Below are 26838 nucleotides of genomic sequence, written 5' to 3'. Positions count from 1 at the left end.
AGATAGAGCCCAGAGCATTCAAAATGCTGTTGTCTAAAGCTGTGTGGACGCCTTCTGAAGAAGATGGGGCAAATCAGACGACAAAGACTGACGGACACACAGAGAGAAGCCACACAGAGGTCACAGACAGTCAGTCATGTCAGGGGGTGAGTGTGGACACACACAGAGAGAAGCCACACAGAGGGCACAGACAGTCAGTCATGTCAGGGGGTGAGTGTGGACACACACAGAGAGAAGCTACACAGAAGGCACAGACAGTCAGTCATGTCAGGGGGTGAGTGTGGACACAGAGAGAGAAGCTACACAGAGGGCACAGACAGTCAGTCATGTCAGGGGGTGAGTGTGGACACACACAGAGAGAAGCTACACAGAAGGCACAGACAGTCAGTCATGTCAGGGGGTGAGTGTGGACACAGAGAGAGAAGCTACACAGAGGGCACAGACAGTCAGTCATGTCAGGGGGTGAGTGTGGACACACACAGAGAGAAGCCACACAGAGGGCACAGACAGTCAGTCATGTCAGGGGGTGAGTGTGGACACACACAGAGAGAAGCTACACAGAAGGCACAGACAGTCAGTCATGTCAGGGGGTGAGTGTGGACACACACAGAGAGAAGCCACACAGAGGGCACAGACAGTCAGTCATGTCAGGGGGTGAGAGTGGACACACAGAGAGAGAAGCCACACAGAGGGCACAGACAGTCAGTCATGTCAGGGGGTGAGAGTGGACACACAGAGAGAGAAGCCACACAGAGGGCACAGACAGTCAGTCATGTCAGGGGGTGAGTGTGGACACACAGAGAGAGAAGCCACACAGAGGGCACAGACAGTCAGTCATGTCAGGGGGTGAGAGTGGACACACAGAGAGAGAAGCCACACAGAGGGCACAGACAGTCAGTCATGTCAGGGGGTGAGTGTGGACACACAGAGAGAGAAGCTACACAGAAGGCACAGACAGTCAGTCATGTCAGGGGGTGAGTGTGGACACACAGAGAGAGAAGCCACACAGAGGGCACAGACAGTCAGTCATGTCAGGGGGTGAGTGTGGACACACACAGAGAGAAGCTACACAGAAGGCACAGACAGTCAGTCATGTCAGGGGGTGAGTGTGGACACAGACAGAGAGAAGCCACACAGAGGGCACAGACAGTCAGTCATGTCAGGGGGTGAGTGTGGACACACACAGAGAGAAGCTACACAGAAGGCACAGACAGTCAGTCATGTCAGGGGGTGAGTGTGGACACACACAGAGAGAAGCCACACAGAGGGCACAGACAGTCAGTCATGTCAGGGGGTGAGTGTGGACACACAGAGCGAGGAGCAGGGTCCAGGATGAAGCAGTGGGACTGTGGGAGGGATATGCAAACTTAACTGAACTAAAAGCTGATGATAGAAACACAACGGTTATGGTTACACTCCTCGTGTTAACATGGTTTTTGAGATGTGATTCTGAAGATTGGATTTTAGGAGAACACATATCTGTGTACTTTTCCCAAAACCTTATGCATTGCTTGTATGCAAATTGTTGCTGGATTGCATCCTGATTTTGTAGAATTCCAATGATAATGCAGGCTGGGCCACTTGCATATTTGGTTTTGAAGCCATCAACAGACCTGTCAACATGTCAAGTTGACAGGTTGAAGAAACAGTGCAACCATAGCCGCTGTAGTCTAGCTCAGTGGTTCTCAACCTTTTTCATATTGGACCAATTATTTAGTCCACATTAGAGCCACAGACGCCCATTTGATGAGATTTTGTCTCTCGGACCCAAATCTGAGAATATTTGTATTGTTCAATATGATTTTGTCCAGAATTCCATGACTATGTATTGTAGCCATTCTTCTACATTCTCTTGTGTTAACTTCTTGTAAATGAAATAATGGTGAAGTTTAACAATTCATCAATTTGCTCAACGACCCCTGGTGGCCCCCGAACCCCACGTTGAGAACCACTGGCCTAGGTGATGCTTTCTTAACCGTATCACACCACAGCAGACATGTGGAGGGGAAGGAGGAGCTGAGAAAGCCATTCAGTGTCTGAAGAGGAGTTAGAGGATTGTCGGTTCAATTCCGTTTGGGCGTCTGTGTCTCACACTCACTTTCTGGCCCGGTTCTGGACAGCTTGCTGCTGCTGCTGCTGCTGGACCTGCTGGGAGGGGGCGGGTCTCTTCCGACTGGGCTCCATCACCGGGGCGGGCAGCCCGGGACGCACCGCGGGGGGCCCTCCGTACGGGGGGCCGGGGGGGCCCATGGGAGCTCCCTGGTGGGGCATCCTCGCTCCAGACGGCATGCCAGGACGCTGGGGGGGAGACAAGGGGGGAGGAGGGTCACATGTGATACTGAAAATTTTAAACTGATACAATACCAATTTGCAACAGGTACTGATAAGTGTTGATACAAAAAAAGACATAAACGCATACAATACTCAATTGCAACAGTATTGATACCAGCAGTGCGGCTTTCTCTTCATGAAAAATCAAACATACTACTGATTTTCCACTCACTATCATTATTGGGTACAGTATCTGTTGCTTCAACAAGCTAAAAGTGTTCTGATAGATAATCTGCTGTGTAGGCTTTTAATGAGTTTTATCGGACCTTGATTATGGAGCAGCGTGCGTCTGTCCATCCATTTGGACCGCTTAGCTTAAACATTTAATCAGTAAACACCCCGTTAAAAACAGTTGTATTTTCCACCTTTGTAATCAAGAGAGAAATTTGACTTAATTCACAACTTGAAAAATCCTCAAGGTACTTTGAAAATCAGCTTTATTGTCCATCTTTTGTAAACAATTTGCCATGACAATTTGCCAAAAACATGCAATATCCTGGTTGCTAATGTGGTTCCTCCTCTGGTCGTTAAAGGCGCCTGTTCAGAGGGAGGGGAACTGGTTGGAATAGCGTGAACCTCCCACGTGCTATGTCCTACCGGTTAAGCTTCCTGTCAGGTGAAAAGAAGCGGCTGGCTAACTGCCCATGTCTCGGAGGAAGCATGGAGCCAGTTTCGGCTCTCCCCAGATAGGCAGAGGGTGGAGTAGCAACCAGGATAAAGAAATTAAGTTTGCACTAATGGGGGATAAAATATGGGATCAAAAATGGGGGGGGGGGGGGGGATATAAAAAAAAATTGGTCACCACTGCTATAGAGTGTCCAATGCACCACCCATGTGTCCAATGCACCACCCATGAATCACTATAGTGTCCAATGCACCACCCATGAATCACTATAGAGTGTCCAATGCACCACCCATGAATCACTATAGTGTCCAATGCACCACCCATGAATCACTATAGAGTGTCCAATGCACCACCCATGAATCACTATAGAGTGTCCAATGCACCACCCATGAATCACTATAGAGTCAAGTCAAGTCAAGTCAAGTTTATTTGTATAGCACATTTCATACACAGAGGCAATTCAAAGTGCTTCACATAAAATGGTTGACAGGAAAATAAAATAAAAGAAGAGAGTAAGATGGACATTTAAAAGCATCACAGCAAAACCTTAAAAAAAAAGAGTATAAAAAGTGCATTAGAATAAACGAAAAGAAGAAATAAAATGGACATTTAACAAAACTTTAAAAAAAAGAGTATAAAAAGTGCAATAAGCAACAGGCGCAGCAGTTGCAGAAAGAGGACTCATTGGGTTTGCATAGTAGCTGTCAGCAGTTAAAAGCGACGGTAAACATAAAAGTCTTTAGTCTATTTTTAAAAGTAAGTAAGGTTGGGGCAGATCTGAGGTCTTCAGGCAATTTGTTCCAGCTAGCAGAAGCATAGTGGGTAAATGCAGCCTTCCCGTGATTTGATTTGATCCTAGGGACAGTTAATAAGCTGGACCCTGTTGACCTAAGAGTTCTAGACGGTTCGTATCGTGGGAGCAATTCAGCTATGTATTTTGGGCCTAGGCCATTAAGTGATTTGTAGACTAATAACAGTATTTTAAAATCTATTCTCTGACACACTGGCAACCAGTGTAAGGACTTAAGAACTGGAGTGATATGATCAGCTTTCTTAGTCTTCATTAGAACTCTAGCAGCAGCATTCTGAATGAGTTGAAGTTGCCTAAGTTCTTTTTTGGAGAGACCAGAAAAAAGGCTATTGCAGTAGTCTAACCTACTATAAATGAAGGCGTGAATTAGTTTTTCTAGATCCTGTCTGGACATGTATCCCCTAATTCTTGCTATATTTTTAAGATGATAAAAAGCAGATTTTCTAATTGACTTGTGAGTGTCCAATGCACCACCCATGAATCACTATAGTGTCCAATGCACCACCCATGAATCACTATAGAGTGTCCAATGCACCACCCATGAATCACTATAGTGTCCAATGCACCACCCATGAATCACTATAGAGTGTCCAATGCACCACCCATGAATCACTATAGAGTGTCCAATGCACCACCCATGAATCACTATAGAGTGTCCAATGCACCACCCATGAATCACTATAGTGTCCAATGCACCACCCATGAATCACTATAGAGTGTCCAATGCACCACCCATGAATCACTATAGAATGTCCAATGCACCACCCATGAATCACTATAGTGTCCAATGCACCACCCATGAATCACTATAGAGTGTCCAATGCACCACCCATGAATCACTATAGTGTCCAATGCACCACCCATGAACCACTATAGTGTCCAATGCACCACCCATGAATCACTATAGAGTGTCCAATGCACCACCCATGAATCACTATAGTGTCCAATGCACCACCCATGAATCACTATAGTGTCCAATGCACCACCCATGAATCACTATAGAGTGTCCAATGCACCGCCACCACCCATGAATCACTATAGAATGTCCAATGCACCACCCATGAATCACTATAGTGTCCAATGCACCACCCATGAATCACTATAGAGTGTCCAATGCACCACCCATGAATCACTATAGTGTCCAATGCACCACCCATGAATCACTATAGAGTGTCCAATGCACCACCCATGAATCACTATAGAGTGTCCAATGCACCACCCATGAATCACTATAGAGTGTCCAATGCACCACCCATGAATCACTATAGAGTGTCCAATGCACCACCCATGAATCACTATAGTGTCCAATGCACCACCCATGAATCACTATAGAGTGTCCAATGCACCACCCATGAATCACTATAGTGTCCAATGCACCACCCATGAATCACTATAGAGTGTCCAATGCACCACCCATGAATCACTATAGTGTCCAATGCACCACCCATGAATCACTAGAGTGTCCAATGCACCACCCATGAATCACTATAGAGTGCTGCAGGAATGAGTCCTAACACCTGCTTCCCTCGTCTCAGAGTCAATGTGTTTTTGAATGGGGTTTTGGTTAGACACCTGAAATAAGGTCTGTGGCTAACAAACGTTTATACTGAGATATTTGTGTTCAGCAAGATAATTTTCATAAGTGCACACCATTTGTATGATTGTTTGAAGTGTTTTCTCGCGATCACAATTTCTGACAAATCACATTTACACTGAAAAAATCACAAAAGTGCTGTTCATTTGTGAAGATGATCTTGCTGAACACAACACAACTTGTGTTCAACTTATGTTAGCCACAGACCTTATTTCAGGCATCTAACCAAAACCTTAAAAAGAAAAACATTGACTTTGAGACAAGGGGCTAGGGTAGTTATATTAGATCCTGTGTAATGGTCCAGTTGATCAATGCTGATCAATTTAAACGTTTATACATTTTCTATCATCTATTATCACTTCTTTAAACTGGTGCATCTCGACAATGTGCACCTCATTCAAGTGTTCAGCTGCACTAGGCAAGAATTTTTATGTCAAAATGCACCCATACCGTATCAGCCTAAATCATGATGTGGGGCTGCATACCTAAATGAGATGCTGGAGATGCGTCCTATTTGCCCAAATTAAACTTCTGCTTATGGTCGCTGGTCTTCTCTGTGTACAGGAAGTGACAAATTGAAACTTTAAGAGTGAAACGCAAACTGTCTAAAGCAAGAGCTCCGTCCAGAGAAACCTTGACTCAACAACGTCACATCTCTTTGCCTCTCTTCTACTTTACTATCCTTAGATATAAAGTCATCACAGAACAGCCGGGTTGATAAACATGTGTGCAGTTTAGTGCATGCAAAATACAAACAGTTACCTCTTCTTGCCATTTGGGGCCGCAAACATGCACTGTGGCCTAGTACAGCTTTTTCTTTATATATATATATATATATATATATATATATATATATATATATATATATATATATATATAAGGCGCTTATGGCCTAGTACAGCTTTAAATGTTGTGCCATGCCATCCACTATGAGATATTGGAAGAAAAAAAAACTGGCATTGCAATATATTTTGTTTCTGCAATATACTGTATATTGCGATATGAAAAAATACATGAATTTTCATCGAATGACTTGAATAGCTCTATCTAGCCTTGCCCCTTTAAAGGATAAGTTCATCCAAAAATGAAAATTCCGTCATTATCTACTCATTCCCATGCCGATGGAAGGGTGGGTGTGTGTTTTTTAGCACAAAACATTTGTGGAGTTTCACAGCAAAACACTGTTGCAGAATTCTCCTTAACAATTGAAATGGATGGTGACCAACTTTAAGAAGGTGGGTTGTGGGTAACCTGTGTGCGGGTGATGTACTAGGAAGTGAGGGTGTTTTTAGCCGCAGAGTGTTGCAGGATACTAAGTCAGTAAAGTTACCATCGTTAGCCGGAAAAGAGCTTAGAACATTGCTGAGAGGCCTTGCATTACTGTATGTTCACTGCTGTACTGAAATAAAGTGCCAGTTCTCCACTGCAGAGTTGGTCCGGGCTCTTATGGCTCAATTCCACCACATTTAACAGCCCTGCACAGCTCGTCCCCACTCGGCTCTAATCGTTTCGGCTCGATGGACGTTTTGCTTCCACCGCAGATCATCTGCCCCCACCCACCCCCACCCCCGCATAGTAGGCTATAACATACGTTATGTTATATATTATTATTATACAATTATACAATTATATATACAATTAAATCCATCCACAGAACTTTTAAACTGAAATACTGGTGCCTCTAAATGACCTACAGTGTACATGAGCGAATCTGACAATCGGCCAGGAGAATGGATATAACTTTGTAGTTAGTCAAACTCAGGCATGCGCTGTGCTGCGCGCGGACGGAAGAGGCGCAACAGAGTGAAGCTTGCCCTGTACCCCGCGGCCTCTCACCAGGCAAGACCGCGGCTTCACCAAACACCCGCTGCGGCCTAGCGGAGCGCTGCAGCTCAACTAACTACAGGAGCTTGCTGAGCAGCGGACTTTTTTCACTCTGAAAACAATTGAAACCACCGCCACGACTTTATTTCACCAGAGGCGAAGGCAGCAACACAAAGACTGATGGAAATAACATAACAGAAGAGAATGTAAGCCCACTAAACTGGTATGCAGCACATTGACAGTCAGTAGATAGAGTAAACACGATTCTGCCTGGCCAATCAGTCGTCTACAATGTTTTCACGTCACCGTATGAACCCGGGTTGACAGAATAGAACCTCGACGAAGCAGGTACGAAAAGTAGCACTACTCGACCCCAATACAACCCGGGCTGGGACAGTTTAAACCGGTGGGATGAGACAATTTATCGAGTCGAGCGGAGCGGGATCGCGCTACTACCTGCGGTGGAAATGAGCCAATAGCAAAAAATCTTGTTAGCAGCTACGAGCCAGGCTAAGCTAAAATAGGCTAGCTAGCACAACACCAGAGGCTTCCCATTTCCCAACTACGTTTTGAAGCCGTGAAAGCTGGAAAGGTAACATACACTAACAAAAAATTAAAATAAAAAATTAAATCAGAGTATTATGTTATCATACACTACTCTTAACAAACCCTTAAATCAGAGTAGTATGTTATATAGCAGACATCTGTTGTCCACTAAGGGGATTTCTCACACATTGAATTTTTACTGCTTTTTGGCTTTGTTTTTGTTTTCCCAAAAAGGGCAACTGTAAACTGTTAAACAGGTAGCTAGATTTGAGCCAGAAGCCCATAAACTGACCTCATGGTGTGTTACTCTCTCTCTCTCTCTCTCTCTCTCTGTCTCTCTCTCTCTCTCTCTCTCTCTACAACAATGCAACAGTGTGGGAGCCTATAGCCCCACAGTCCCATCCTGAAGGCTGGGAACAGCTGGGGGAGGTCACACCTGTGCTTGTCACTCTTATGGCAACAGCCGCCTGCCGCCTCAACATTGTCTGAAGGGAGGTGAGGCCAAGTGGGGTATATATCTGACAAAGACATCCTTTGACTCCATGCAAAAGCACAGACATCCTACTGTATATAAAGAACCCTGCTCCAAGGCAGAGCACTACAGAGAAGATCCTGTCCTTTGATTGAAAATATAGTTACTTCAAGTGCAGCATGAACACAAATTGATCCAAAAAAATGAAACGCTTATGTCAAGATGAGATCAGTGATGGTTTTTCACTGAGGAACCAAACTATAAATATTCTACAAAGGACAGACTCTTGTGACGTTGGGACTTTTCAGGAAAGATGTTGAGATTCTATTCTTCCCTCTCTGCCTCTCTGAAAGGACTCTTTCATTCAAAATAGCAACTAAACCTTTAAGCCATTTGGACAAACAGTTACCTGTATAAAGACATGGCAAAACAGCTGCAAGAGCTGTAACACTTTAGACAAAGTTACCTGTATAAAGACATGGCAAAACAGCTGCGAGAGCTGTAACACTTTAGACAAAGTTACCTGTATAAAGACATGGCAAAACAGCTGCGAGAGCTGTAACACTTTAGACAAAGTTACCTGTATAAAGACATGGCAAAACAGCTGCGAGAGCTGTGACACTTTAGACAAAGTTACCTGTATAAAGACATGGCAAAACAGCTGCGAGAGCTGTAACACTTTAGACAAAGTTACCTGTATAAAGACATGGCAAAACAGCTGCGAGAGCTGTAACACTTTAGACAAAGTTACCTGTATAAAGACATGGCAAAACAGCTGCGAGAGCTGTAACACTTTAGACAAAGTTACCTGTATAAAGACATGGCAAAACAGCTGCGAGAGCTGTAACACTTTAGACAAAGTTACCTGTATAAAGACATGGCAAAACAGCTGCGAGAGCTGTAATACTTTAGATCCAAATTACTGACCCGCCCACTTCGGAAAAATGTGAACTTTCCAAATAGGCGCCGCAATTGACTGTTACATTTTGTATCACAGTAGTAGCAGAATGGGCGAATGTGGGAGAAACAGCAGTGTTGGAGGATACAAAACAGTTGTTTCATTACCTCGGGAGCTGTTATTGTACGCACACCCTTTCCAAACATTTCACACTGTTTGTCATTTGTAGACTGCCAATCTCCGGAGGAACACACACACACACACACACACACACACACACACACACACATGAATCGAAATCGATACTGTATCGATATTTCCCATATCGATGCGTTCAGTAACACTCAACACTCAGTAGTTTTGACTAAATTTGTCCACTAACTTATCAGTATAAAGTGATGTACATATTATTACACTACCTGGGTGGTACACAGTGTGTTGTATCTTTAGCTCTATTATTTACTTTTGAGTAAATTCTGTAGAATATCGCAATATATCGCAATATGTATCGCATCGCAATATATCGTGATACAATCGCATCGTGACCCAAGTATCGTGATACGTATCGTATCGTGAGATCCTTGCCAATACCCAGCCCTAGTGGTCACTCTGGGTGAGGGGTCTGAGGGGCGGGGTGGGTGGGTGTGGTCACTCTGGCTGAGGGGTCTGAGGGGCGGGGTGGGTGGGAGTGGTCACTCTGGCTGAGGTGTCTGAGGAGCGGGGTGGGTGGGAGTGGTCACTCTGGCTGAGGTGTCTGAGGAGCGGGGTGGGTGGGAGTGGTCACTCTGGGTGAGGGGTCTGAGGGGCGGGGTAGGTGGGAGTGGTCACTCTGGCTGAGGGGTCTGAGGGGCGGGGTGGGTGGGAGTGGTCACTCTGGGTGAGGGGTCTGAGGAGCGGGGTGGGTGGGAGTGGTCACTCTGGCTGAGGTGTCTGAGGAGCGGGGTGGGTGGGAGTGGTCACTCTGGGTGAGGGGTCTGAGGAGCGGGGTGGGTGGGAGTGGTCACTCTGGGTGAGGGGTCTGAGGAGCGGGGTAGGTGGGAGTGGTCACTCTGGCTGAGGTGTCTGAGGAGCGGGGTGGGTGGGAGTGGTCACTCTGGGTGAGGGGTCTGAGGAGCGGGGTGGGTGGGAGTGGTCACTCTGGGTGAGGGGTCTGAGGGGCAGGGTAGGTGGGAGTGGTCACTCTGGGTGAGGGGTCTGAGGAGCGGGGTGGGTGGGAGTGGTCACTCTGGGTGAGGGGTCTGAGGAGCGGGGTAGGTGGGAGTGGTCACTCTGGGTGAGGGGTCTGAGGAGCGGGGTGGGTGGGAGTGGTCACTCTGGGTGAGGGGTCTGAGGAGCGGGGTAGGTGGGAGTGGTCACTCTGGGTGAGGGGTCTGAGGAGCGGGGTGGGTGGGAGTGGTCACTCTGGCTGAGGGGTCTGAGGAGCGGGGTGGGTGGGAGTGGTCACTCTGGCTGAGGGGTCTGAGGAGCGGGGTAGGTGGGAGTGGTCACTCTGGGTGAGGGGTCTGAGGGGCAGGGTAGGTGGGAGTGGTCACTCTGGCTGAGGTGTCTGAGGAGCGGGGTAGGTGGGAGTGGTCACTCTGGGTGAGGGGTCTGAGGGGCGGGGTAGGTGGGAGTGGTCACTCTGGGTGAGGGGTCTGAGGGGCGGGGTAGGTGGGAGTGGTCACTCTGGGTGAGGTGTCTGAGCTGCGGGGTACGTGGGAGTGGTCACTCTGGGTGAGGGGTCTGAGGAGCGGGGTAGGTGGGAGTGGTCACTCTGGGTGAGGGGTCTGAGGAGCGGGGTGGGTGGGAGTGGTCACTCTGGCTGAGGGGTCTGAGGGGCGGGGTAGGTGGGAGTGGTCACTCTGGGTGAGGGGTCTGAGGGGCGGGGTAGGTGGGAGTGGTCACTCTGGGTGAGGGGTCTGAGGGGCGGGGTAGGTGGGAGTGGTCACTCTGGGTGAGGTGTCTGAGCTGCGGGGTACGTGGGAGTGGTCACTCTGGGTGAGGGGTCTGAGGGGCGGGGTGGGTGGGAGTGGTCACTCTGGGTGAGGGGTCTGAGGGGCGGGGTAGGTGGGAGTGGTCACTCTGGCTGAGGGGTCTGAGGGGTGGGGTAGGTGGGAGTGGTCACTCTGGGTGAGGTGTCTGAGGGGCGGGGTGGGTGGGAGTGGTCACTCTGGGTGAGGGGTCTGAGGGGTGGGGTAGGTGGGAGTGGTCACTCTGGGTGAGGTGTCTGAGGAGCGGGGTGGGTGGGAGTGGTCACTCTGGGTGAGGGGTCTGAGGGGCGGGGTAGGTGGGAGTGGTCACTCTGGGTGAGGTGTCTGAGCTGCAGGGTAGGTGGGAGTGGTCACTCTGGGTGAGGGGTCTGAGCTGCGGGGTAGGTGGGAGTGGTCACTCTGGGTGAGGGGTCTGAGCTGCGGGGTGGGTGGGAGTGGTCACTCTGGGTGAGGGGTCTGAGCTGCGGGGTAGGTGGGAGTGGTCACTCTGGGTGAGGGGTCTGAGGGGTGGGGTGGGTGGGAGTGGTCACTCTGGGTGAGGTGTCTGAGCTGCGGGGTAGGTGGGAGTGGTCACTCTGGGTGAGGAGTCTGAGCTGCGGGGTAGGTGGGAGTGGTCACTCTGGGTGAGGGGTCTGAGCTGCGGGGTGGGTGGGAGTGGTCACTCTGGGTGAGGTGTCTGAGCTGCGGGGTAGGTGGGAGTGGTCACTCTGGGTGAGGGGTCTGAGGGGTGGGGTGGGTGGGAGTGGTCACTCTGGGTGAGGTGTCTGAGCTGCGGGGTAGGTGGGAGTGGTCACTCTGGGTGAGGGGTCTGAGCTGCGGGGTAGGTGGGAGTGGTCACTCTGGGTGAGGGGTCTGAGGGGCGGGGTGGGTGGGAGTGGTCACTCTGGGTGAGGGGTCTGAGGGGTGGGGTGGGTGGTTTGTGAGGGGTGTGAGCAGAATTGAGAAGGCAGAGAAAGAGATGGAAAGAGAATAGCACCATGCGGTCAGTTTATGGGATTCTGGCAGCTTCTGGCTCAAATCTAGCTACCTCTCTGTCCATTTCCTACCTAAGCTGGACAGCAGCCCACCTCCATACTGTATATACCACACACACACGACATTACTGTCTTTCAGAGGCTGAAAGTTAAGAGAATAGTATCATATGAAACTAGAAGACCTATAAAGGCATTCATTGGTACCATTATACTATCAATGGTACCAACAAACCATGTCATGCTAGCTTGTCGGGAAGGGGGCTAAATAATGCTCCAAATTTTGGCCAAATTTTGGCGAGGAAAAAACGGGCATGGCCATTTTCAAAGGAGCCCCTTGACCTCTCACCTCAAGATATCTGAATAAGAATGGGTTCTATGGGTACCCACAAGTCTCCTCTTTACAGACAGCCCCACTTTATGCTAATCTCACACACGTGTGCACACACACACACACACACACACACACACACACACAATAGGGATGGGACGATATGCTTATCTTATGTGGATACACAATGTGGGGTTGACGATTGGATACATGTAACCACGATACCATGCCATAAATACAAGTTCCACAACAACAAAATCTGACTGCTGAATTATCTTTATTTCTGAGCCACAAATCTTTCAAGCAAACTAGAGACTTTGGCTGGCCAGAATGTAAACAGCAATTTAAAAATGTCATTACTTACAAAGTGCAAACAATATTTAATAATTTAACAAGCTCTCCATCTCAAATTATATTATAATTTGGGATCGAGAGCTTGTGAAATAGTGATGAATAGTGACCGTCTCATTTGTGATTACTACAGCAGAATAATATCTCCATTCATTTCTCTGCCCCATGACACATTTTTGCATTGTGATATATTGAATTTCAATATGTCGTCCTATCTCTAACACACACACACACACACACACACACACACACACACACACACACACACACACACACACACACACACACACACACACACACACACACACACACACACACACACACACACACACACACACACACACACACACACACACACACACACACACACACACACATCATCAGACGAGGCACTAAGCAGCCAGACCCACAGAGAAGTGTGGACACAAGAGAGGAGGAGAGATACTGGTGTTACTGCGGGCTGTCTGGAGAACTTGAGCCTCAGATAACAGACACAAAAGGATACGCTTAGCGGGATAATATGAATTTCTACTGTACTACAGTCACTTCCCCTAAACCCACACACTGGCGCTGAGTGGTACACTATAATCTGACCTGCTGAACTGACTCCAACACTCTGCCCAGATCTCTGCCAGCCAGCCAGCAATCTAATCTGCATGTGGATGGATATGTGAGACGTGTGTTGGCATCTATGGGAAGGCTAAAGGGATTTGAAGAGGCCAAACTTAACCCACACCGTACTAAAGATATGAATCTGTGGGTTGTAATATGGCTGATCCCTCAATGGCTCTCACTGCCCCACAGTTGTGATAGGAAACCTGTACAGAAAATTGACAATGGGATGGGAGGTTGGTTTCCTTATGTGAGATTTAAGACCATTGTATTCATTTTATTATTTAGTATTTATTAGTTGTTTCCCCCCGTTTCTCCCCAATTTTACTTGGCCAATTCCCTTGATAGGGTGTCCCACTCGTTGCTCCACCCCCTCTGCCGATCTGGGGATTGGTAGACTAGCACATGCTTCCTCCGATACATGTGCTGTCAACGCGTTGTCAAAGGGTTGTCAACGCTGATGAAGGCTTGATGCTGAAACGTTCGTTGTGCCGTCCCAAGTGACTTATTACATTTTTGAAAGCTGGCCTGCTTCTTCTTTGCTCTTTCACTGGCAGGACATAGCACGTGGGAGGATCACGCTCCCCTCAAACAGGCACCCCAACCGACCAGAGGAAGCACAGCGACCAGGACACATACCCCACCGGCTGACACGGCCAATTGTGCCTGTATGTATTGTGCCGACTATGCCGGAGGCAACACGGGGGCTTGAACCTGCGACCCTCATGTTGCTAGGAAGGGAATGTACCACTGCACTACCCGGACAAGTCCATTAGGATTTAGGATTTTGACTGAAACCCCTCTCATTATTGTGCTCAAGGCACAATCTTTAAACTCCTATTTTTCGATCTGCCAAAAGTTTGGCATGTAATAATTTTTCACACTACATAGACGTGCAAGACCTCAAAACGTGCGGCTCATTGATGACAAGTGTGCTATGACTTTGCTAAGAGTTTCATCGAGCGGTCTGGGTGCCATTTTTTCCCCCATTGACCATGGGGTTTCGATAAATCTGGCAAAAGCTTGCATTAAATTAGCTGTATCTAAGAAACCATTTGGCATAGAGCGACCAAACCTGGTAGGGAGGTTCCCAGAGGGGCCTTTTACTATCCACGAAGAAATTACACCAATTGACCTGATGGTGGCGCTAGAACAGCCCTTTTTACGTTTTGGTGCATAACTTTTGAACCGTATGGTCCACAATCAAACTTCTTTTTGCCCTGGATTCCTTAGGTCGTTCCGCATCTACCCATATAGGCCACGCCCGTTTCCGTCTCACTAGATTTTCCGCCATTTTGAATTTTGTCCAAACCCCTTTTGTCCAAACCCCCGTGCGGCTCATTGATGACACTCGTGCTATGACTTTGCTAAGAGTTTCATCGAGCGGTCTGGGCGCTATTCGCGATTAAGTGCCATTTTTCCCCCCATTGACTTGCATGGGGTTTCGATAAATCTGGCAAAAGCTTGCATTAAATTAGCTGTATCTCAGAAACCATATGGCATAGAGCGACCAAACCTGGTAGGGAGGTTCCCAGAGGGGCCTTTTACTATCCACAAATAAATTACACCAATTGACCTGACGGTGGCGCTATAACAGCCCTCTTTACATTTTGGTCCATAGCTTTTGAACTGTACTGTCTACAATCAAAATTCTTCCGCGCCTGGATTCCTTGGCTCCTCCCGCTTCTACTCACATAGCCCCCCCCCCCCCCCCCCCCCATAATTACTTAGTCCACCCTAGCAACGATCTACAAACGCCCTAGCAACCAGCCGGAACACCCTAGCAACCAGTTACTACACCCTTTAACCACCTAGAGACGTCCTAGCTACACATTGCTGATTAGGGCTGCATGGGCAGGGGCGTTGCAAGGAGGCGGGGCGTGGTGAGGACAGCAAGCATAATTACATTTTCGGTAGGACATTTTTTTTTCGAAGAAAAAATGACATTTACGGTGAAAGACCTCATTCTCTCTCTCTCTCTCTCTCTCTCACACACACACACACACACACACACACACACACACACACACACACACACACACACACACACCTTGCTAATGACAAAGCTAGCATGTGTCATATCATATTATGAGGCTAATCATCAGGGTGCTGGGAGGCGTTTCTCCCCCTCGCACAGGGCCCGAAATTAGAGCCCGCCACCCGCCAATGGCGGGCAGATTTTAGCTTTGGCGAGTTAGATTTGGCGTCTCTCCGCCACGTGGCGGGTCGCAAAATAGTCGTCATGTAATATTAAAACTGTGTGTAGCCGCCTGTGTCCACCTTAGCGTCTTTTTCCGACTGTTAAACGCTGGGAGTGCGCTGGGGAGCGCTGATCCCAGCCACAATATACAAGGAAGCAGTCTGAAATTAACGTTAGTTCAGTGCGGTAGTATTCACCTTATTCACCACGCCCACTTTTTCTCTCTTCCGCGTTCAACGCAAACGTATTTGTTCTTCCGGTTCAGCGCTAGTTGCCTTCTGTGGCTTCTGTGGTTAGCCACTAGTTAGTTATGTTATATGGCAGTAAAATGCCACTGAATGACCAAATTGATAATAACTTTTAACCATTTCGAGTAACACTGTTTCCATACGGATCACCAGCGTTAGTTTGTTGTTTATAACGTGGCTATATTCATAACGTTTCTATCTCGGATGCGTTATTTCGAATCGCACATAGGTTACGCTAGTGGGTTTCAGGACGCAACAGCCTCGACTCCACTAACGTCATCTTAAGAGCACAATATTCCTGGAATGCAAGTTTAACTAAACAGTTACATATCCTCTGCATTCTACATAAAATTAAGATATTACGGGTTGTTTTATTTTGCATGTTACATACGTATTGGCCAAGATATGTTAGTTTATGGCGGAGTAATTCTGCCAGTTTAGATGCGGAGTGTGCGCAGCCATCTTGCCTGCGGAGTTTTTGGCAAGTCAAAACGGAAATACTATTACGGAATGACGTAATGCGGAAGCGTCCATGTGTGGGCAAAGAATAAGGTGATGAGTGCTTCCTGAGGCTGTTCCATTCTGGCTCTCCCGTATAGGCTACCAAACGTGACTCTGGAATGAAATGCAGTCGTCAATTTAGCGGAGGTAAATTGACAGCCTAACGTCGGCGAATCAATCAATCAATGAATCAATCGCTCGCACTTGTTGCTATGATACAGTATATATGAGGATATAATAGTTATGTGTGTTTTGGTGCGCAGCTGGCTAACACAAGTGCTTTGTGAGACTGTTTCATTCTGGCTCTGCCGTATAGGCTACCAAACATGACTGGAGTGGAATGGAATGCAGTCGTCAATTTAGCGGAGGTAAAAAGCGTCTTAACTTTTTTTTGGCCGGTAAGAAATATGCTTGGCGGGTAGATGTTTTCCATCTACCCGCCACTGGCCGGTGGGTCAAAAAGTTAATTTCGGGCCCTGCCCTCGCACACTGCGGCCCTCCACACACCTCCACATCCAGACCTCCAACAGGAGGAGGGGGAGAGACAGATGAGAGAGACAGGAGGAGGGGTAAGACAGGAGGGGGAGAGACAGATGAGAGAGACAGGAGGGGTAAGACAGGAGGGGGTGAGACAGGAGGAGGGGAGAGACAGATGAGAGAGACAGGAGGAGGGGTAAGACAGGAGGGGGTGAGACAGGAGGAGGGGGAGAGACAGATGAGAGAGACAGGAGGGGTAAGACAGGAGGGGGTGAGACAGGAGGAGGGGAGAGACAGATGAGAGAGACAGGAGGGGGTGAGACAGGAGGAGGGGAAGAGACAGATGAGAGAGACAGGAGGGGTGAGACAGGAGGAGGGGAGAGACAGATAAGAGAGACAGGAGGAGGGGTAAGACAGGAGGGGGTGAGACAGGAGGAGGGGGAGAGACAGATGAGAGAGACAGGAGGGGTAAGACAGGAGGGGGTGAGACAGGAGGAGGGGAGACAGATGAGAGAGACAGGAGGGGGTGAGACAGGAGGAGGGGGAGAGACAGATGAGAGAGACAGGAGGGGTAAGACAGGAGGGGGTGAGACAGGAGGAGGGGAGAGACAGATGAGAGAGACAGGAGGGGGTGAGACAGGAGGAGGGGGAGAGACAGATGAGAGACAGGAGGGGGTGAGACAGGAGGAGGGGAGAGACAGATGAGAGACAGGAGGGGGTGAGACAGGAGGGGGTGAGACAGGAGGAGGGGAGAGACAGATGAGAGAGACAGGAGGGGTAAGACAGGAGGGGGTGAGACAGGAGGAGGGGAGAGACAGATGAGAGAGACAGGAGGGGTAAGACAGGAGGGGGTGAGACAGGAGGAGGGGAGAGACAGATGAGAGAGACAGGAGGGGTAAGACAGGAGGGGGTGAGACAGGAGGAGGGGAGAGACAGATGAGAGAGACAGGAGGAGGGGTAAGACAGGAGGGGGTGAGACAGGAGAGGGCGGTGAGACAGATAATGAGAGAGACAGGAGGGGGAGGTGAGAGAGAAGGAGGAGGTGAGACAGCAGGAGCAGCACTGTGTGTGTGTGTGTGTGTGTGTGTGTGTGTGTGTGTGTGTGTGTGTGTGTGTGTGTGTGTGTGTGTGTGTGTGTGTGTGTGTGTGTGTGTGTGTGTGTGTGTGTGTGTGTGTGTGTGTGTGCATCTGTGCAGACAGTATGTGACACGGTCTGCTGAAAGAGCTAACAAGTACGCAACCGTCAAATCACATCAAATCAATATTTGTTTTCCCCTTCATATTACGTTTAGATGTTGAAGAATGCACTCAATATAAGAAGCAACAGTTTTAGGATCACTAAATACTTTTTTAAATTTGTTAGCAAACTAAGCTTGTTCAGGGCAAACCAAGCTTGTTCACCAACTTACAGGGCGGTTTTCTCTGAATGTTGCTTTTAGGAGTCCGAACATTCAAATAAGCAGATCTTCTTCAACTATTTTCAGATTTCCATGACACATGACACATCATTTGAAAGCTTACAATCTGCACTTTCATAATCTGTGAAAAAGTGAAAAATGACCTTGGCCTACTTGTTAGCCTATGTGTAAATGCCTCTACACAGTGTGAAGGAGTGTGAGCAGCCTTTTGAAAAGTCTATCTCAGGAGAGAAATGTAACTTTGTCCAGTGTGCTGCATATTAAACAGAGTCCAGCTTTGAAACGTCATCGCTCGCCACAAGCTAGCAAACTGCGCCCAATCGTCCCGCATAGCCCATAGTCTAAATATTTCTCTGTTCTGCAGTTTACACAACGAGGAACCTGCCGTGAATATTATAACAAGACTTTTCCATCTTGAGTCCAGGGGAGAGGGAGAGACAGGCGGACAGGCAGGGGAGAGGGAGAGACAGGCAGGGGAGAGGGAGAGACAGACAGGGGAGAGGGAGACAGGCGGGCAGGCAGGGGAGAGGGAGAGACAGGCAGGGGAGAGGGAGAGACAGGCAGGGGAGAGGGAGAGACAGGCAGGGGAGAGGGAGAGACAGACAGGGGAGAGGGAGACAGGCGGGCAGGCAGGGGAGAGGGAGAGACAGGCAGGGGAGAGGGAGAGACAGGCGGGTAGGCAGGGGAGAGGGAGAGACAGGCGGGTAGGCAGGGGAGAGGGAGAGACAGGCAGGCAGACAGGAGAGAGGGAGAGACAGGCGGGTAGGCAGGAGAGAGGGAGAGACAGGCGGGCAGACAGGCAGGAGAGAGGGAGAGACAGGCGGGTAGACAGGAGAGAGGGAGAGACAGGCGGGCAGGCAGGGGAGAGGGAGAGACAGGCGGGTAGGCAGGGGAGAGGGAGAGACAGGCGGGCAGGCAGGAGAGAGGGAGAGACAGGCGGGTAGGCAGGGGAGAGGGAGAGACAGGCGGGCAGGCAGGAGAGAGGGAGAGACAGGCGGGTAGGCAGGGGAGAGGGAGAGACAGGCGGGTAGGCAGGGGAGAGGGAGAGACAGGCGGGTAGGCAGGGGAGAGGGAGAGACAGGCGGGCAGGCAGGAGAGAGGGAGAGACAGGCGGGTAGGCAGGGGAGAGGGAGAGACAGGCGGGTAGGCAGGGGAGAGGGAGAGACAGGCGGGTAGGCAGGGGAGAGGGAGAGACAGGCGGGCAGGCAGGAGAGAGGGAGAGACAGGCGGGTAGGCAGGGGAGAGGGAGAGATAGGCGGGTAGACAGGGGAGAGGGAGAGACAGGCGGGTAGGCAGGAGAGAGGGAGAGACAGGCGGGTAGGCAGGAGAGAGGGAGAGACAGGCGGGTAGACAGGAGAGAGGGAGAGACAGGCGGGCAGGCAGGGGAGAGGGAGAGACAGGCGGGTAGACAGGAGAGAGGGAGAGACAGGCGGGCAGGCAGGGGAGAGGGAGAGACAGGCGGGTAGGCAGGGGAGAGGGAGAGACAGGCGGGCAGGCAGGAGAGAGGGAGAGACAGGCGGGTAGGCAGGGGAGAGGGAGAGACAGGCGGGCAGGCAGGAGAGAGGGAGAGACAGGCGGGTAGGCAGGGGAGAGGGAGAGACAGGCGGGTAGGCAGGGGAGAGGGAGAGACAGGCGGGTAGGCAGGGGAGAGGGAGAGACAGGCGGGCAGGCAGGAGAGAGGGAGAGACAGGCGGGTAGGCAGGGGAGAGGGAGAGACAGGCGGGTAGGCAGGGGAGAGGGAGAGACAGGCGGGTAGGCAGGAGAGAGGGAGAGACAGGCGGGTAGGCAGGGGAGAGGGAGAGACAGGCGGGTAGACAGGAGAGAGGGAGAGACAGGCGGGTAGGCAGGGGAGAGGGAGAGACAGGCGGGTAGACAGGAGAGAGGGAGAGACAGGCGGGCAGGCAGGGGAGAGGGAGAGACAGGCGGGTAGGCAGGGGAGAGGGAGAGACAGGCGGGTAGGCAGGAGAGAGGGAGAGACAGGCGGGCAGACAGGCAGGAGAGAGGGAGAGACAGGCGGGTAGACAGGAGAGAGGGAGAGACAGGCGGGCAGGCAGGGGAGAGGGAGAGACAGGCGGGTAGGCAGGGGAGAGGGAGAGACAGGCGGGCAGGCAGGAGAGAGGGAGAGACAGGCGGGTAGGCAGGGGAGAGGGAGAGACAGGCGGGCAGGCAGGAGAGAGGGAGAGACAGGCGGGTAGGCAGGGGAGAGGGAGAGACAGGCGGGTAGGCAGGGGAGAGGGAGAGACAGGCGGGTAGGCAGGGGAGAGGGAGAGACAGGCGGGCAGGCAGGAGAGAGGGAGAGACAGGCGGGTAGGCAGGGGAGAGGGAGAGACAGGCGGGTAGGCAGGGGAGAGGGAGAGACAGGCGGGTAGGCAGGGGAGAGGGAGAGACAGGCGGGCAGGCAGGAGAGAGGGAGAGACAGGCGGGTAGGCAGGGGAGAGGGAGAGATAGGCGGGTAGACAGGGGAGAGGGAGAGACAGGCGGGTAGGCAGGAGAGAGGGAGAGACAGGCGGGTAGGCAGGAGAGAGGGAGAGACAGGCGGGTAGGCAGGGGAGAGGGAGAGACAGGCGGGCAGGCAGGAGAGAGGGAGAGACAGGCGGGCAGGCAGGAGAGAGGGAGAGACAGGCGGGTAGACAGGAGAGAGGGAGAAACAGGCGGGTAGACAGGAGAGAGGGAGAGACAGGCGGGTAGACAGGAGAGAGGGAGAGACAGGCGGGTAGACAGGGGAGAGGGAGAGACAGGCGGGTAGGCAGGGGAGAGGGAGAGACAGGCGGGTAGGCAGGGGAGAGGGAGAGACAGGCGGGTAGGCAGGGGAGAGGGAGAGACAGGCGGGTAGGCAGGGGAGAGGGAGAGACAGGCGGGTAGGCAGGAGAGAAGAAGCAGAGGCGAAATATTTGGCTGGGACCAGCCCGAGCCTCATCAAGGTTAATTGGTCTGTTGAGAGGACACCCTCGTAAGGCTCATCAATCACAGGCTCCATTGTTTCCCAAAGTGTGTCTCTCTGCGGTGCACGGCTTCACCACACCACAGCCCACAGTAATGATGGCCGCTCCTGTCCAAAAGACGACACCTCATCTTGTCTTAGTATATAAATCCAGCTGGTGTCAGCCAGCCCAGTATCAGCAGTGATTCAAACGACAGAGAGAAAAAGTCTGAAGCAAAGTGAAAAGTGGCATAGCATGCAATGAAACGGCGTAATCATAAATTAAATTTATTATGGAAATATTGACAGACAAATTTTTCTGACCCGATTTATGTATTCTGGGGCAGTGGTTTTCAACGTGGCGTCTGGGGACCCCCAGGGCTCCTTGAGGGGGTTCCAGGGGGTTCCCAGCATATTGATGACTTATTAAACGTAATAGTTTTAAGAAGTTGAAACAAGTAGAGAATGTAGGAGGATGACTGTTTTGATCATAGCTTCACGGTTATCTCTCTACCTTCATTGCAGATGGTCATATAAATCTGGACAAAATCATCTCTGACAAGACAAATATTTGCAAATTTGGGACAGAGAGACAAATTCTCATCAAATGGGGGTCTGTGGCTCTAATGTGGACTAAATGAGGGGGCCTTGATATGCAGAAGGTTGAGAAGCAGAAGCACTGCTCTAGTGTTAAGGAGAGATGCCAGGGAGCATCAGTGGATCTACCACCGGCAAATATGTTGTTACAGCAAACGATTGGTTTATTTGTGGCAGACTGAAGTCGGTCAAAGTTCCAAGATCACAGTCACAGCTGTCCAAACTTTCAACAGCAGAGTATCAGCGAGCGAGACTCCTCAGACAGCCTCTTACCAAAACAAAACACCATTGTATTCCCCGGTCTGTTATTAACGCGCTGTATGAGGCTGTGCTAATAGTTGCCTAACCTCTAAAACATAAGCATGAAGCAATACTTGACATTTCATACTCGCTCCACATGAATGGATTTATTGTTCTGCATGATGTCCAGGATCTTGCGTTGTGGATTTGGTCTCATGACTTTACAGGTTCAGATGCATCCAGCAACACGCTGACTAGAAGGTAAGTAGAAGGCTACTTTGACTGTGTTGTTTTGAGTCAACTGCTCATTTCCCCCCATGATGTCTGTGACTCCAAGGCAAGCAGGCTAAAGTCTGCCCCTCTGCTAGCTGCTGCTTAGCTTCTATCTCTCCAGTTATCCATTTGTCTGTTAGAAATCCTGCCTTCCTCATCCTTCTCCTCCGCTCCATCCATCCATGCTGTTCCACTTCTCGCTCTTTCTAGCCATCTCCTCTCTCTCTCTCTCTCTGTCTCTCTCTCTCTCTCTCTCTCTTAACAGGCTGGGATCCAGGGGGCTGGAAATAACCTTCACATGGCCAGCTTACCCAGCTATCTCTCACACACAGACCGCTGCTGCTGCCGACTCAGGCACACACACTTGAGCAGTTGCATACAACGCGCACACACACACACACACACACACACACACACACACACACACACACACACACACACACAGACACACACACACACACACACACGCATGCCAGAGCCCCAGCTCCCCCTTCACAGAATGACGGACAGCGCCACTCACCACTCCATGGACCAGGAACTCAAACAGTTTGCTCTTGGTGGCTTTCCTGGCTCCCCCCGCCGTCTCCTCCGTAGCCATTTGCCTCGGTCCCTCCGCTCACCCCTCTGCTATGTCTCCCTCTCTTTCTTTTGTCTTTCCCTCTCCCGGCTGCCTCTCTCTCCCTTCACCCAGCCTCCTGTTCCCCTCCCCTGCTCCACTTTCCTTCTCTTTGTGCTCTCCTTTTCAGCACTGCTGCCTGTCCCTGACTATCCTTCTCTCTCTCCTTCTCTCTCTCTCTCTCCCTCTATTTTGAATGTGCAGCAGCCCTGCCGAGTGTCTCGCTGTGTCTCGGCTCACTTTTTAGTTGAGCTGCCTTTCAGGAGCCCGGCGCGACGCTTGCAGGGGGGGCGGGGGGTTGGGGGGCGTAGTGGGGGTCTGGCAGGGGGGTTTCAGCCAGCCCACCCCTGCCGCTCCCCCTCACAGCTGTTGCATTCCATTGGTAGATAAGGGCATGCGGAGCGCCTGGCTGCTGTTTGGTTTAAAACGGGGGCTGGGGAGGTTACAATCAGTTAGCTATTCCTCTAGCTGTAGTTTCCCCCTAGTGACCAACCCAGAGGCCATGGTCAGCACACACTGAGCTCCAAGTCTGCACTCATTCTCAAAAAAAGGCCATCAGGCTCTTAAAGGGACCATGCTGCATATCATTATTAATGCCCTTTACATGCATGCACATAAGTCAATTGCCACATATATGATTAAGACAATGAGGACGATGGTGTATGAGTCCAAATCTATTTGCCCCTGCCTGGAAAGCCACAAAAAGGCATTTGTGCTTCAGACCGTATGGCAATATGAAGGAAGGAAAATGGAAATGATATTGGTCTGTTTGCCCATGAATACAAAACACTTCTCACAATGGGCCAGCTAATCTCCACTTAAGCCACTTCACACAGGAAGAAGGCCACGTCAAGAGCACCCTCACTTCCTGTGTTTCTGTGCTGTCTGAGTTGGCCTTTGTCAGAGAGTGCCTTCATAGGTTAAGGGTATTTCCTGCGCTCGCCTCATTAGTGTTACCTTTCACCCACACTGCACGGATGGGAGCGCTGCACGCGTTCAGCCTGTCACTACACTGTAACAGCACACAAACAGGCTGCACGCGTTCAGTCTGTCACTACACTGTAACAGCACACAAACAGGCTGCACGCGTTCAGCCTGTCACTATACTGTAACAGCACACAAACAGGCTGCACGCGTTCAGCCTGTCACTACACTGTAACAGCACACAAACAGGCTGCACGCGTTCAGCCTGTCACTACACTGTAACAGCACACAAACAGGCTGCACGCATTCAGTCTGTCACTACACTGTAACAGCACACAAACAGGCTGCACGCATTCAGTCTGTCACTACACTGTAACAGCACACAAACAGGCTGCACGCATTCAGCCTGTCACTACACTGTAACAGCACACAAACAGGCTGCACGCGTTCAGCCTGTCACTACACTGTAACAGCACACAAACACAGGCTGCATGCGTTCAGCCTGTCACTACACTGTAACAGCACACAAACAGGCTGCACGCATTCAGTCTGTCACTACACTGTAACAGCACACAAACAGGATGCACGCATTCAGCCTGTCACTACACTGTAACAGCACACAAACAGGCTGCACGCTTTCAGTCTGTCACTACACTGTAACAGCACAAAAACAGGCTGCACGCATTCAGCCTGTCACTACACTGTAACAGCACACAAACAGGCTGCACGCGTTCAGCCTGTCACTACACTGTAACAGCACACAAACAGGCTGCACGCGTTCAGCCTGTCACTACACTGTAACAGCACACAAACAGGCTGCACGCGTTCAGCCTGTCACTACACTGTAACAGCACACAAACAGGCTGCACGCGTTCAGCCTGTCACTACACTATAACAGCACACAAACAGGCTGCACGCGTTCAGCCTGTCACTACACTATAACAGCACACAAACAGGCTGCATGCGTTCAGCCTGTCACTACACTGTAACAGCACACAAACAGGCTGCACGCGTTCAGCCTGTCACTACACTGTAACAGCACACAAACAGGCTGCACGCGTTCAGCCTGTCACTACACTGTAACAGCACACAAACAGGCTGCACGCGTTCAGCCTGTCACTACACTGTAACAGCACACAAACAGGCTGCACACGTTCAGCCTGTCACTACACTGTAACAGCACACAAACAGGCTGCACGCGTTCAGCCTGTCACTACACTGTAACAGCACACAAACAGGCTGCACGCGTTCAGCCTGTCACTACACTGTAACAGCACACAAACAGGCTGCACGTGTTCAGCCTGTCACTACACTGTAACAGCACAGAAACAGGCTGCACGCGTTCAGCCTGTCACTACACTGTAACAGCACACAAACAGGCTGCACGCGTTCAGCCTGTCACTACATAATAACAGCACACAAACAGGCTGCACGCGTTCAGCCTGTCACTACACTATAACAGCACACAAACAGGCTGCAGGCATTCAGCCTGTCACTACACTGTAACAGCACACAAACAGGCTGCACGCGTTCAGCCTGTCACTACACTGTAACAGCACACAAACAGGCTGCAGACGTTCAGCCTGTCACTACACTGTAACAGCACACAAAGACAGGCTGCACGCGTTCAGCCTGTCACTACACTATAACAGCACACAAACAGGCTGCACGCGTTCAGCCTGTCACTACACTATAACAGCACACAAACAGGCTGCATGCGTTCAGCCTGTCACTACACTGTAACAGCACACAAACAGGCTGCACGCGTTCAGCCTGTCACTACACTATAACAGCACACAAACAGGCTGCAGGCATTCAGCCTGTCACTACACTGTAACAGCACACAAACAGGCTGCACGCGTTCAGCCTGTCACTACATAATAACAGCACACAAACAGGCTGCACGCGTTCAGCCTGTCACTACACTATAACAGCACACAAACAGGCTGCATGCGTTCAGCCTGTCACTACACTGTAACAGCACACAAACAGGCTGCATGCGTTCAGCCTGTCACTACACTATAACAGCACACAAACAGGCTGCATGCGTTCAGCCTGTCACTACACTGTAACAGCACACAAACAGGCTGCAGGCATTCAGCCTGTCACTACACTGTAACAGCACACAAACAGGCTGCATGCGTTCAGCCTGTCACTACACTGTAACAGCACACAAACAGGCTGCATGCGTTCAGCCTGTCACTACACTGTAACAGCACACAAACAGGCTGCATGCGTTCAGCCTGTCACTACACTATAACAGCACACAAAGACAGGCTGCACGCGTTCAGCCTGTCACTACACTATAACAGCACACAAACAGGCTGCACGCGTTCAGCCTGTCACTACACTGTAACAGCACACAAACAGGCTGCACGCGTTCAGCCTGTCACTACACTATAACAGCACAGAAACACAGGCTGCACGCGTTCAGCCTGTCACTACACTGTAACAGCACACAAACAGGCTGCACGCGTTCAGTCTGTCACTACACTGTAACAGCACACAAACAGGCTGCACGCGTTCAGCCTGTCACTACACTATAACAGCACAGAAACACAGGCTGCATGCGTTCAGCCTGTCACTACACTATAACAGCACAGAAACACAGGCTGCATGCGTTCAGCCTGTCACTACACTATAACGGCACACTAACACAGGCAAGGTGACTGTGTCGGTCGGCACCTGTAATTAGGTTGTGTCATGTGTGTGTGTCTGCGAGGCTTTGCCCGCTGCCTTGTTTCTGCTCTGCTTCTCAACCTGCAGAACATTGAAGGCTTGAGCAGCATGGGGGGGGAAGCACACACGCTAAATACACAGACCTTCTTTTCAAGGACACAAGGACGTGGTGTGAGGAATGAAGAAAAGACTATTGAGATTCAGCCACAGAGGCAGACTAGAAATATACAGACTGACAGTGTGTGCGTTGTGATCCCCGGGTTGTGATGTGACAGGCTGCCTCGCACTCCAATTACACACAAGTCTGAGCTTCAGCTGTCGCCACACAGGCCATTACCCAGGATAAACCCAGGCCATTACCCAGGCTAAACCCAGGCTATTACCCAGGCTAAACCCAGGCCATAACCCA

General features: G+C 50.4%; 1 protein-coding gene across 1 annotated transcript in view; it reads right to left on the bottom strand.

Moving 5' to 3' along the window:
- The window catches only part of smarcd3b (SWI/SNF related BAF chromatin remodeling complex subunit D3b), a gene marked incomplete at its 5' end in the record, with an annotated part of 63129 nt that extends 40321 nt beyond the window's left edge, over nucleotides 1-22808 (bottom strand). The window contains 2 exons of the mRNA XM_083658026.1: nucleotides 2099-2298; nucleotides 22731-22808. Coding sequence (XP_083514152.1) covers nucleotides 2099-2298; nucleotides 22731-22808 — 278 coding nt within the window. The remainder of the gene's footprint in view (nucleotides 1-2098; nucleotides 2299-22730) is intronic.
- Between the last annotated feature and the right edge of the window lie 4030 nt (nucleotides 22809-26838).

This window comes from Poromitra crassiceps (assembly GCF_964638095.1).
Source record: "Poromitra crassiceps genome assembly, chromosome: 2".
Lineage (NCBI taxonomy): Eukaryota > Metazoa > Chordata > Actinopteri > Beryciformes > Melamphaidae > Poromitra > Poromitra crassiceps.
Note: the sequence above shows the minus strand (reverse complement) of the source record. Positions and strands in the feature narration are given on the sequence as shown.